At 41.9% G+C, this 12,093-nt stretch overlaps 1 protein-coding gene across 2 annotated transcripts in view; it reads left to right on the forward strand.

The window, feature by feature from the left end:
• The window catches only part of SLC12A2 (solute carrier family 12 member 2), a 114,406-nt gene that overhangs the window by 66,691 nt on the left and 35,622 nt on the right, over positions 1–12,093 (forward strand). For both annotated transcript variants that reach the window (XM_074995038.1, XM_074995039.1), the window contains exons 12-14: positions 5,208–5,331; positions 7,150–7,251; positions 10,920–11,075. In XM_074995038.1, the coding sequence (XP_074851139.1) occupies positions 5,208–5,331; positions 7,150–7,251; positions 10,920–11,075 (382 nt within the window). The remainder of the gene's footprint in view (positions 1–5,207; positions 5,332–7,149; positions 7,252–10,919; positions 11,076–12,093) is intronic.

The following is a 12,093-nucleotide window of genomic DNA, read 5'->3' on the forward strand; positions in this document are numbered from 1 at the left end:
TTTTCCTCTTCCCCAGATGAGGCGATGGCAGGGTCTTTGGCGTCCTCAGTTCTGGAGGAGAGCAGGGCTTTTCAACAATTATTATGCCATGTGGCCCAAGGTCTGGGTATCCAGGTGGAAGAGGTTAGAGATGAGACAGGCTCTGTAATGGATATCTAATCCTTCTCAGGTTTTCGGAAAAGACCAATAAAAGGCTTCCCAGCCTGAAAGATTCGAGGGCCACTTTATGCTCTTTGAGCTTTCACACTCCTTTGACCCAATGCAGGCACTTTACCCATCAGTCTCCTGCTAGACAGTTTCCGCAACAACACAGGAATACTAGTAGGAGGAGGATCCGCACAGTCAGAAGATGGACTGGTCAACAGCCCAAGGAGAGGGTCATCAAAACCCCCCACAGGGCAGAAACAAGCATTTTGATGGTAACAGAGACAGCCATGTTAGTCTATAGCAGTCCAGTAGCACTTTAAAGACTAATAAAATAATTTATTAGGCCATGAGCTTTCGTGGGACAGACCCACTTCTTCAGACGCAGTCCAGTAGTGCTTTAAAGACTAACGGAATAATTTATTAGGCTGTGAGCTTTTGTGGGGTAGACCTGCTTCCCACAAAAGCTCACTACCTAATAAGTTACTTTGTTAATCTTTAAAGTGTTACTGGACTGCTTTTTTGTTTTGAAAGCATTTTGATGGTGCAGTTGGGAGTGGCACACCAATTTCTATTGTAGTTCCAGCATGCCCCTTTATTCTCCTTCTGCCTACCCCCTTTCTACTCTGCTTGGTGCAACATAACATAACTTCAGACTGATGGGTCCTATGCATGGTAGACAGGGAATATGCCATCCAGTTTTCTTTGGACTGTCCCCCCGCCACACCTCTTCCCCATTCCTCTTCAGGGACCTCTCTCGTGAAAGTCTGCTCAGGCAAGAGATACAATCTCTCCTTCAACAGGGGGCTATAGAGGAGATCCCCCACCAGTTTCAGGGGCAGGGATTTTATTCCCGATAATTCCAAAGTCAAAAGGCCCATACTGGACTACCAACATCTGAACAAATTTGTGTTTTTAAAAAAAAAAAAAAAAAAAAAAAAAATTTTGATCTTACGATCTTCCTTGGATCTCACCATTCCAATGCTGGAACAGATGGATTGGTTTGCCACACTCAATTTACAAGACTCATATTTTCACATAACAATTTATCCTCCCCACAGGAGGTTTCTATGGTTTGTGGTGAATGGGGGGCCATTATTAGTTCACTGTCCATCTGTTTTGGTCTGCTCTCTGCCCTGGGTGTCTTTACCAAATGCATGGTGATGATGGCAGCCTTCCTACACAGGCACAGGGTCCAACTGTTCCCATACCTGGATAATTGGTTGGACAAGGGCTGCTCGCAGGACCAAGTGTTCCAGTAGGTGCAGCTGATCTGCCAAATGTTTGTCAATCTTGGTTTCCTGTTCAGGAGACAGTCAGTTTTGGTTCTCACTCACAGTGGATTTCGTGGGGGCCGTCCTGGATATGGTGCATGCCAGGGCCTTCCTGCCAGACAGCATGTTTCAGGCCATGGCATCTCTTACTCATGATATTGTGTTCCTCACCACAATGGCCAGGTGCTGCATGAGGTGGCTGGGTCACATGGTGACATGCACATTCGTAGTCCAGCACACCAGGCTCTGGATGCACCGTCTTCAGCTGTGGCTTGCCTCCATGTGCCATCCTGTCAGAGGCAACAGATTTGTTGGTAACTGTACCACTGTGAATTTTGTCAACCCTGCACTGGTGTCTAGATGCTCAGATGGTTTGCGCAGGAGGTCACTTCAGCCCCCCAGAGCCCTACAACTCTGTGCTAACGGATGCTTCAGACTGGGAGGCATCTTTTGGGGAGCGTTGAACTCGGGCTCTGTGGACCAGAGGGGACCTGCAGTTCCACACAAATGTTCGGGAGCTCAGAGCTATCTGCTCACATTCAAGGTGTTTCAGGACAGTTTAGCAAGACGTTGTGTGTCAGTGAGCACAGTGAACATGACAGCAATGTACTGTATAAACAAATGGGGGGTGCACGTTCTTCTCCCATGTCATGAGGTCCTCAGGCTCTGGGAATTTTGCATTTGACATCAGATCCTTCTGCAGGACTGTCACCTCCCAAGAGTCCACGACTTGCTGGTAGATGATCTCAGCAGGTGCTTTGTGAGTGGTCGTTGCACCAAGAAGTAGTGCATTCAATTTTCCAAAAGTGGGGGTATCCACAACTGAACCTATTTGCTGCGCACCTCCAATGCGAAGTGCAGGACATCTTGTTCTTACTGGAACTGGAGTCCAGGATGCTGGACAGATGCGTTCAGCATTCTCTGGTCAGGCCTGCTACTATACACTTTCCCTCCGATTCCACTTGTCCACAAGGTCCTACTCAAAATTTGGTCAGATCAGGCATCTGTTATCTTGGTGGCCCCAGCGTGGGCCCAGCAGCACTGGTACTCAGTCCACCTGGAATTGTTGGTCCGCAAACCAATGATACTTCCGTTATGCCTAGACCTGCTTGATGCAGGAGAGGGGCAGCTGCTGCACCCCGGCCTTTGCTCCCTACACCTCAGGCTTAGAAGCTTCATGATTAAAGGCTGTGGCGCTCTCATGCTTGGGCCTTGTAAGGAAGGTGTTGTTGAACAGTAGGAAACCTTTCATAAGGGCGGCCTCTGTGGCCAAGTGGAAAAGGTTTTCTATTTGGGTATCTCGGAGGCGGCTGTCCCCATTACAGGCGTCAATACCGGTAATTTTGGACTACTTGTGGTATTTAAATCAGGAAGGCCTGTAATTATCCACTATCAAGGTACATTTGACAACTATCTCAGCCTTTTGCCCTAGGATAGCCTCAGTTTTCTCAGACCCAGTGGTTAAAAGATTTATGAAAGGCCTGGAGAGGGTCAAACCACAAGTGCAGGCCCATTTACCTGTGTGGGATCTTAATCTGGTGTTGTCAGAATTTATAGGGGCCCCCTTTGAACCCATTTCTTCTCCTGTTCCCTGCTGTTTGAGTTACAAAACAACATTTCTAGTGGCTGTTACGTTGGCCAGGAGGGTATCTGAGTTAAGGGCACTGAGAGTGGACTCACTTTATATGCTGTTCCACAAGGACAGGTCAGACTGAGACCCAGTTTGGCATACTCACTGAAGGTGATCTCCTCTTTCCATGTCAGCCATGGTACTTCTCTCCTGTGTTTTTTGCCCAAAACTTCATGCCTCTCCTAGAGAACAGAGGTTACATACCTTGGATGTTCAGAGGGCTTTAGCCTTCTATATGGACAGGACCAAACCATTTAGGAAGTCACAGCAGCTGTTTGTGGCGGTGGCAGATAGCATCAAGGGCCTCCCAGGAGATCTCCTCCTGAAGAGTGACTTGCATTAAAGAATTCCACAAGCTGGTGGGGGTTCCACCTCCCCCAATCAGGGCTCTCTCTACTAGAGTGCATGAATCTTCTGTGGCATATTTAGCCCATGTTCCTATCGAGGACATCTGCAGGGTGGCTACCTCGTTCTCAGTTCCTACATTTATGGCCCATTATGCACTAACGTAACAAGCTAGGGAGAGTGCTGCAGTGGGCATGGCTGTCTTACATTCCTTCTGGGGCTCTTAGCGTTTTGTTTGTAATTCACCTAGTTTGGAATGGACATGAGCAATCACTCGAAGAAGAAAAGAGGGTTACCTGTTCCATAACTAGTGTTCTTTTGAGATGTGTTGCTCATGTCCGTTCCAAAACTCACTTGCCTTCTCCACTATTGGAGTAGCCAGTAGAAGGAACTGAGTGAGGGGCGGGGCAGGCAGTGCATATACTGGTCGCTATATTGGCACTGCTCCAGGATGTGCTGTTCTGACCCGATGGGTACTGGCTCGGGCAAAAAGCTTTCCATCATCCAGGCGTGTGCCAGTGCACACCCAGTTTGGAATGGATGAGAGCAATACATCTTGAAGAATACCAGTTGCAGAACAAGTGACTATCTTTTAGTTATTGTGGGAAAGCTTCATGTTAGAGCAGTGTTTCCCAAATGGTGTTCTGTGGAACCATGGGTTTCCACGAAGTGAAACTAAGGGTTCTGAAGGAAAACTCCATTACGATAGCTGACTCCCCTGGAGCTCCCTGCCCTGCCGCTGCTGAAAGAGTAGAACTAAATTTAATTGGCTTAATGGCTAGCAGGGCAGTGAGAGGAATCTGACCATTAAACCAACTGAATTTAATTCCATTATTTCAGCAGTGGCAGAGCAGGGAGCCACAGAGAGAGCGCCTCATTTGCCCCACGACCTGAACAGCCACAGTCCTCTGGTAGGAGTGGCTTGGCTCATTCCTGTCAGTGGAATACCTCCATACTAGCCTTCTTTCTGTTGGGTGCACATGGCCACGCGGCATAGGCTCCCAAGCCAGTGCCACCAATGCGTTAGTCCCAGGGACTGGCTTAGTGCTGAGGCGGATTAATCCTTGGGTTGGGAGGGCAGATTTGGGGCTAAGGGGTTTAAGCCTTAGGCGGCAGGGTGGGGTGGCACGTTGAGTGTGAGAGGGGTTAAGCTTGGGGAGAGGGGGATGGGTTTTCAGGAGAGGGAGTAAAGCTTTGGTATAGTGGACAGATTTGGTGGCTGAGGCAGGTAAAGCCTGGAGATGGGGGAGGGGCAGATTTGGGAGCTGACTTGCGGGGGGTGGGGCCTGGGAATGGGGTTCTGCAAAATTCTTTCAAGTTTAAAAGGGTCCTGTGGCCAAATAGAACTGGGAAACACTGTGTTAGAGGTGCATAAGAGGATACCATACACTTAAACAAAAACAAATGACCTTCCAGGCACAGGAAGCCATGCAAGGAAGTGGGGAGAAGAGAGGCTTGACACACATGCAGTACAGTGAAGTAGAGAAAGAGAGAGAGAGAAGTTTTGAGAATATTTTCCATATCTTGATGAAATTTCTTGAGTGTTGAAGAGAAGGTGATGTAATTTGTAACGCTTTTTACTACAGGTTGAACCTATCTAGTTGAGCACACTCTGGTCTGGCAACATCTGTGGTACAGCATGATTTTAGTTAACAAAATATCTGACTACTATGGGTGGGGCCATGTTTCCTGAGCTGTCCCCCAACTTACCCATCAACCACAGCATGGGACCCCCTCTCTCTGTTTGCAGGGCTCCAGGCTGTGGTTAACCTTTTGTAATTAAACCTCAATAACTTTTGTATTTTCTTTTCTAGGCTTTATGCAAGGACAATATCTATCCAGGACTTCAAATGTTTGCTAAAGGCTATGGGAAGAACAATGAACCATTACGAGGATATATTCTGACATTCTTGATTGCTCTTGGATTCATATTAATTGGTTAGTTAGTTTAAATCAGATTAAAATTTTTGAATGTATTCTTGTATTATAGAACACTGTACTGTCTTATGCTTGGAGGATAGGTCCAAGGAGTCTGGGGCCCAGTTTTTTTATTTTAAAAAATGTGAGTGTTGGCTTGAATTTGGAAACCAGTTCAGATTACTTCAAATTCATCTCAGACACTACTACTCAACTGTTTAGTGTCTGTTCTCCAGGACATTAGCTAATCAGATTTTTTTAGTCCTTAACCAGCCCTATTGCATTGTCTTCTTATTCATTAGTCTACTTTTGAGAGTTGTATGATATGAAAGTCTTGTTTGCTTACATATAATAAAACATCACTAAACTATGGTAAACTTGCACAAAGAGAGGACTTCAAAGTTTTCTGTTCACTGCATCACTGAGGTGCAGGTTTCACCTGATGCTGCCAGAGGTCCAGCTGGCTCAAGTGGTAATACATTCTCTGAAAGGAGATAGAAGATCCTCAGTATCATCCTCTGGCCCCTTCCAGGACAGCTTTTATTTTAAAAACTACTGCTGTTACTCAATTTCCTCCTCCTCTTGTGTATACCTTTTGAAGGGCTGTTGGGGAAGGATAGACCAAATTATCACTGCTGCCACATGTGGTTTTGAGGTGTAGGTCTAATGAAACCTCTAGACCACAACAGTCCTAGTGTACTAATGTGGCATGTTTTTGAACTGCTCTATCTTTGATTTCAGTTCTTTGTGCTAGTGAGAATGTTTAGTGATGGCCTCTCCTGCCATGTGTCTGGGGGAAAAGGAGAGCCCCACAGTTTTCCACATACTGTTCTGTTTAGGAAGCAAAAGGTGGGTGGGGAGTGAATTTTCTTCTCTCTGCAGAGGAGTGTGAAGGTTGCACTCCTCTGTCTGTTTGTTTGTAGTTGGACTGAGACTAGTGGCAAAGAACATAGTGCCTACTTGTCGTACTCCAAACTCCTGCTGGATCTGGAACATCCTCTGCAGCAGTTGAGGATAACTACCTCACACACCATTAAAGGGTCTCATGGGCAGAACATAATAATAGCCTTATTCCATTGGAAGTGAGGCAAATATGCTTCTGCATTTGCCCAGAGGTATATAATTTCATCTTTTAAAGCTCCTGCAGACCATCATTAAATCTGAGTGTTTTCCCCTGTCACATTCTAACATTATTGCAGACTAATGAAAACTTCCACAATTAAGCCATGAATATTTAATTCTGGAAAGAAATGTAAATAACCTGAATTAGCAAGCAATATTGTCAAATATCAAACAGTATCTGAATTCAAGCAACTTCCATACTCATCAGCATGCCTGCAAGTTAAATAGGGAATATTTTGCTCAAATGTCTGTGCATTAATCACAAAAAAATTAGAACTCACATTGAAAGCATTTAAATTGAGTTTATTATGAGTCGCTGAAGAAAATAAATCTGAGACCAAACTTATTTTTTTCAGTGGAAAGGCAAACTCTTGACTGTCTGAGGAAGAGAGAAATAACAGATTTTTTTGCAGTGCCCTTACAAATATCTTAAAGGGAGTGTGGCTGGAGATTCAAAAGTGATGGGAAGTTGGGGGCAGCATAGGCTGATTTTTTGAAGCAGATTTTAGCTTTGTGTTTTGCAATCATTTCAGCTACTGTGGGAAGAACAGACATTATTTAGAATGGTTTATTGGATTGGACAAGTAGATAGATAAATTAGATTTCTAACACATTTTATCTTTCATTAGTGAGAAACACAAATTTTTCGCCCTTGAATTTTTAAAGTAGTTTGACAACAGGCTTATTAACTACTTGTTTCTCTTTGTGTTTTTACAGCTAAACTGAATGTCATTGCTCCAATAATCTCCAACTTCTTCTTGGCTTCATATGCCTTAATTAATTTCTCAGTGTTCCATGCCTCACTTGCAAAATCTCCAGGTAGGAATTTTATATTTGGGCATTTAACATTTTAAAACTACTCTAGAAACTAAGTATTTTTTCATAGACGTTACTCACTAATTGAAAAATTTAATACAAAAGCTTGGAAGCATTGCTAGACAAGCCAAATCAAGCCCTTATGTAAGGCCAACCAACTAGCCACTTAAGTAACTATAGAATGGGGGTGAGTGAACTTTGTCAGGCTCGTTTTCATTCCTGCAATTAGCAGAACTCGTCTAATGGTAATCCAAACTGTTGGAAATTTTGGTTATGTTCACATGAAAAAAAAACCCTTGTAGTATGTGTAAGAAAATAAGTATGTCGAATGTGAAAACTTTATTAATCGGTGCATATAAACTGAATACAGATACATAAAACCAGTAACATTTCAACATTTTTAATGATAGGTGAGTCTGAGACCCAGCAGCCGACTGAGCTGCATGCCCTGACCCTCCCCTCTTCCCCCCACAAAAGAGGTCTGCTCTCCATTTTGTGCACCCTCCTATAGGACACTTGTTGTCGTCCAACGGGTAATTTGAATCCGTGCATTTGGATGCCCTATGTAAATTGTGACTATATGGCTTTAATTTTTGTTCCTCCTTTTGTTTTGAAAACTCTTCAGTATTCAAGGATTAAGGCCAGGATTTTCAAAAAATGGGTGCATAAGGGCTTGTTTACATGGAGGATTTAGTCCACATTAACATTAGTGAGTACACATTTGAATGACCTACATCCACATGATGCAAAGGTTTAAAGAATACTTACTGAGAAGTTAATATGTGCTTAATAAGCCACTTGGAAAATGTGTTAAGTTGACTGCACATTATGCTTGGGAGGAATAATGGATGTTTGCGTGCATCACTCATTCTCCATTCAGCTTGGTAGACCACCCACAGTTATCCCCTGCAGCTCTGCATGATGCCAGGACTGACCTATCTGTCTGTGTGCTCTTTCTTGGTCTTGGGGTCGCATAGATCAGATACCAGCTTTCTGTTTTACATGCTGACACAAAGCCAAGATTTGTCCATTTGTCCTGGCATTCTATACCTCAGTTCCAGCAGCACAATTGTTGCTATTGCTGCCCAAAGTCTGAGCCATGTAGGTACTGATACATGTTAAATCAAAACATACTTGACTATGTATACACAGTCAGTGCATAGTACGTAAAGTGCAGTCGCTGCACAAAAAAATCTGCAGATTGAGCCCTGTGTATAGACTAGGCCTGTTTTTTATGCTTAAATGACTGGCTTGAGTTTTCTTACATTGTGAGTAGCCATAATCTTTCATTAACCTCTGAGAATGTGACCCATCTAGCCTGAATTACAAAGGAGTAAATTTCAGTAGGCAGAGACACTAGGACTTGGTCTCTGAGGCTGGGTCTGCACTTACCTTGAGTATTGACGGCTGCTACGTGATTTTAGGTATGCCCATTGCGTACCAAAAAAAGTGATGCCATCTATTTGTCACTGTTCTCACTGCAGAATGCTGACGAGAGCGCACCTCCCATTGGTATTCCTAAATCCTTGCAGCTCGCAAAGGGTTCTGAGGTCAACGTTGACCCTGGAATGTGCTGTTTTGCACATGTGCAAAACGGCACCCTGGAAGATTGAACCTAAGCGTTCGATTGTTTGTGGCTAGTGTTGACCCAGCCTAAGGGTACTGCCTAAAGGGTCACATCTGGCTGCAGTGAAGAGGAGAGACAGACACACAGGCCCATTAAGCAGTAGGTGATTGGAGCCAAGAGCAATGCCTTGTGAACAAGGAAACTGTAAGAAAACTAAAGCCCTCAGTGCTTTTGTGTAACAGAACATTGCCCCAGGAGTCACTGTCTTTTTCTCTCCCCACCCCTATCAACACTGAGTGCCACAGATATGTGACAACACTACTGGGCAGGGAATTTTATTCTTCTGTTTTTACTTAAGCAATCTTAATGAAAAGGGAGCTGTTTATAGAAATTACTTGCCCATCAAGAAAATAATTCCTTAGTGTTTCCTGTGTCCCAGAGCTTAAAAGTTGATGACCCTAAACACAAGAAATGAGGCTGTATACTCTTCTATTATCGGGCCTATAAAAGAATTTGTTCAACATAAATAGGAATTTGAATTTCAGTGCTTTGCCTAGTGAGCTTAGGTTGGAGTCCTTTTAAAATGTCATCTTCACTCTGTTTTTCTGGGGCTAAACCTGTAAAGGTGCATTAAGTTGCTTTCCATTTCTGTTTTGGCAACCTTGTATGCATTTTTGTTCTTTTGCTTATACGCAAAGGGCTAAAATTAATGTATTCCCGATTCACGTGTGTAAATCCTATTTCTATTTATAGTTGAACCTGCAATTATATCTGTAAATAAACAGCCATATTTTTAATTTTTGTATGTGCCAACCTGTATGGGTCTCTTAACTTCTGGAAGCATATATGTAGATCATATTGGTGATGCAGTATTTGCAGATTAACCATATCAGGGTTAGTATTTGTGGCACAATTTGATGTTTACGCTTTCATAATGCAAATGGAGAAAATCGGTGTTTTTATTTTTTAAACATTTTTTCATGCTAACTTTTCAATTTTGCAAAATCACAAATTTTAAGTTTTTTTTTTTTTTTTTTTTACATTTAATTCAAATTTTCAGTTTCGGAAAACCAGGAAGCATCAGACAGTTAATATCAGTAGACCCTGAGGTTCAAAAAAGTAAATCTTTGTAATCATTAAAACAGAAATAATCATCGCATTGAAAAACACAAAATGTGAATATCCTTAAATCAAACTCTTAACTTATCAAGCAGTGTTCATCGATACGTTTTGGTGATTATTGATAGAAATATTTTTGTGAGTTTGTATACATTAAAATGTTTGATATTTTACTGATTTTTAAAAATCCAATGCTTCCTACGCTAAATACACTCCATTATTTTGGTAGGAACTATTAGTTCCTCAATGTGTCTGGCTATACTCTACATATGACATTCTTCCTTTTTTTCTTTGAATATTCAGGAGCTGCTCTTATCCAAATAAGTGAAAACATGAAAAGTTGTTTGCTATTAGTACTAGTTAGTTCCACGTCATCACTTCAATTAAGCAGGTCTACGCTAGAAAAAAATCAACCAAAGGTACACAACTCCAGCTACAAGAATTAGGTAGAATTGGCTTACCTTAAGTCTCATTTGCAGTCTGGCAGCACTGCAGCAGATTGATGGGAGGAGTTTCTCCCAGTGACTTCCCTTACTCCTTGAAAAAGGAGTACCATGGTTGATGAGTGCACCCACGGAAGTGTCGATTTTCCCCTTAGAGTAAATAAGCCCTGAAAGGATGGTGCCCACTAACAACTTACGCAGTGATTTGCATTGTGATTCATGCTGTACCATCTTTTAAAGGTATACTGCAAAGTGAAAATCAAACCTGAGTGATATATGGACCTCTTTGTCATAGGCATCTACTCACCAGGCTGTTGGGAACATCTATCACAGAAATAATGTCAGGATCAGCTTTTAAAAAATGACATATGCTTCTTGACATAAGGACATTTCTACTCCTGTCCTTGTAACACAGATGCAGCTTTTTTGAAATATTGAAAGAAATTGTTGAGTGATCTTTAAGGATAAGTATGTGCTAGAATTTTAAATGTATTTCTTCATTCTCTGTAATACTAACTATAAAATACTTATGCTTTGATTAGGTTGGCGTCCTGCTTTTAAGTACTACAATATGTGGGTTTCCCTTGTGGGAGCAATTCTCTGTTGCGTGGTGATGTTCGTCATTAATTGGTGGGCAGCGTTGCTAACTTACGTCATAGTCCTTGGACTCTATATTTATGTCACTTACAAGAAACCAGGTTGGTATGGCTTTTTTTTATAATTAAAAAAATCTGAGGAAGTTTGAGACTCTGATTAGTTACTTTTTATTAAATGTTTGTTTAATACAAATGCTTTTGTATTTAAAGTTACCATTTTGATTGCGTGAATAGTTACAAAAGAAACTGTTTTCTTTGAAGTTTTTCTTTCTGAGAAAGGAACCTCAGATGCATTTACTGAGTACCTTAACTTTTGAATGTATATAATCTGATCCAGAGGATCTGTAAAAGAGAAGTGAGAAGAAACAGTATGTGAATTGCAGGTGAATCTGGGAGCAGTTTTGACCACTCTGGCTCTACGGACCATGTAGATGTTTTTTTAGCCTTCCAGAAGGGTGAAGTCATGTAATGGGTGTTTGAAAGAGAATCCTCCATTGTTACCCTAGAGTGGAATAATAAAGCATTAGGGATGGTATCTTGGTAAGTTGTACCTAGAGCTATAAATAAATGACCAGGCATGTCACAGTGAAGTAACAAAAAAACATTGTAAGAACAGTAGTAGGATTGAAGTTATTTTCACAACAGGAATAAGATGCTACAGTGCTAGTTGCGCTAAAGGGTTTTGTTAAAATTAGAAGTAAAGAAATCATGACGTATTAGGCTTGAAGGTATGAAAAGCTTTTGAATGATAGAAATTGTTTCTCCATTCAGAAGAGCTTTTATGGATGAGAAGAAATATGAGACTTAATTTTGTCTGATCTGGAAACTGGAAAAAGGTGTGTTAGAAGCATTGAGCTATGTAAAACTAAGAGCTCAGAAAAAATAGGAAGTACAAAGAATTTCATGAAAACTTATGATAATTTCCATATTTTTCTTTTTGGTCTAAACAACATACAAGCACATAAGTAAATAGCATTGGTTTGATTTGCCAGAACCAGTCTCCAAACTGTGCTATTCTGTTACTTCTTAAAGAGATCACATAGCAGAAATAGAAGCTATGAATGGTAACACCAAAAAAGTATAAAGTATTGTTTCAGTTGCAGGTCTACACAGTATCACA

This window comes from Carettochelys insculpta, chromosome 5 (genome assembly GCF_033958435.1).
Source record: "Carettochelys insculpta isolate YL-2023 chromosome 5, ASM3395843v1, whole genome shotgun sequence".
In the NCBI taxonomy this organism is placed as follows: Eukaryota; Metazoa; Chordata; order Testudines; family Carettochelyidae; genus Carettochelys; species Carettochelys insculpta.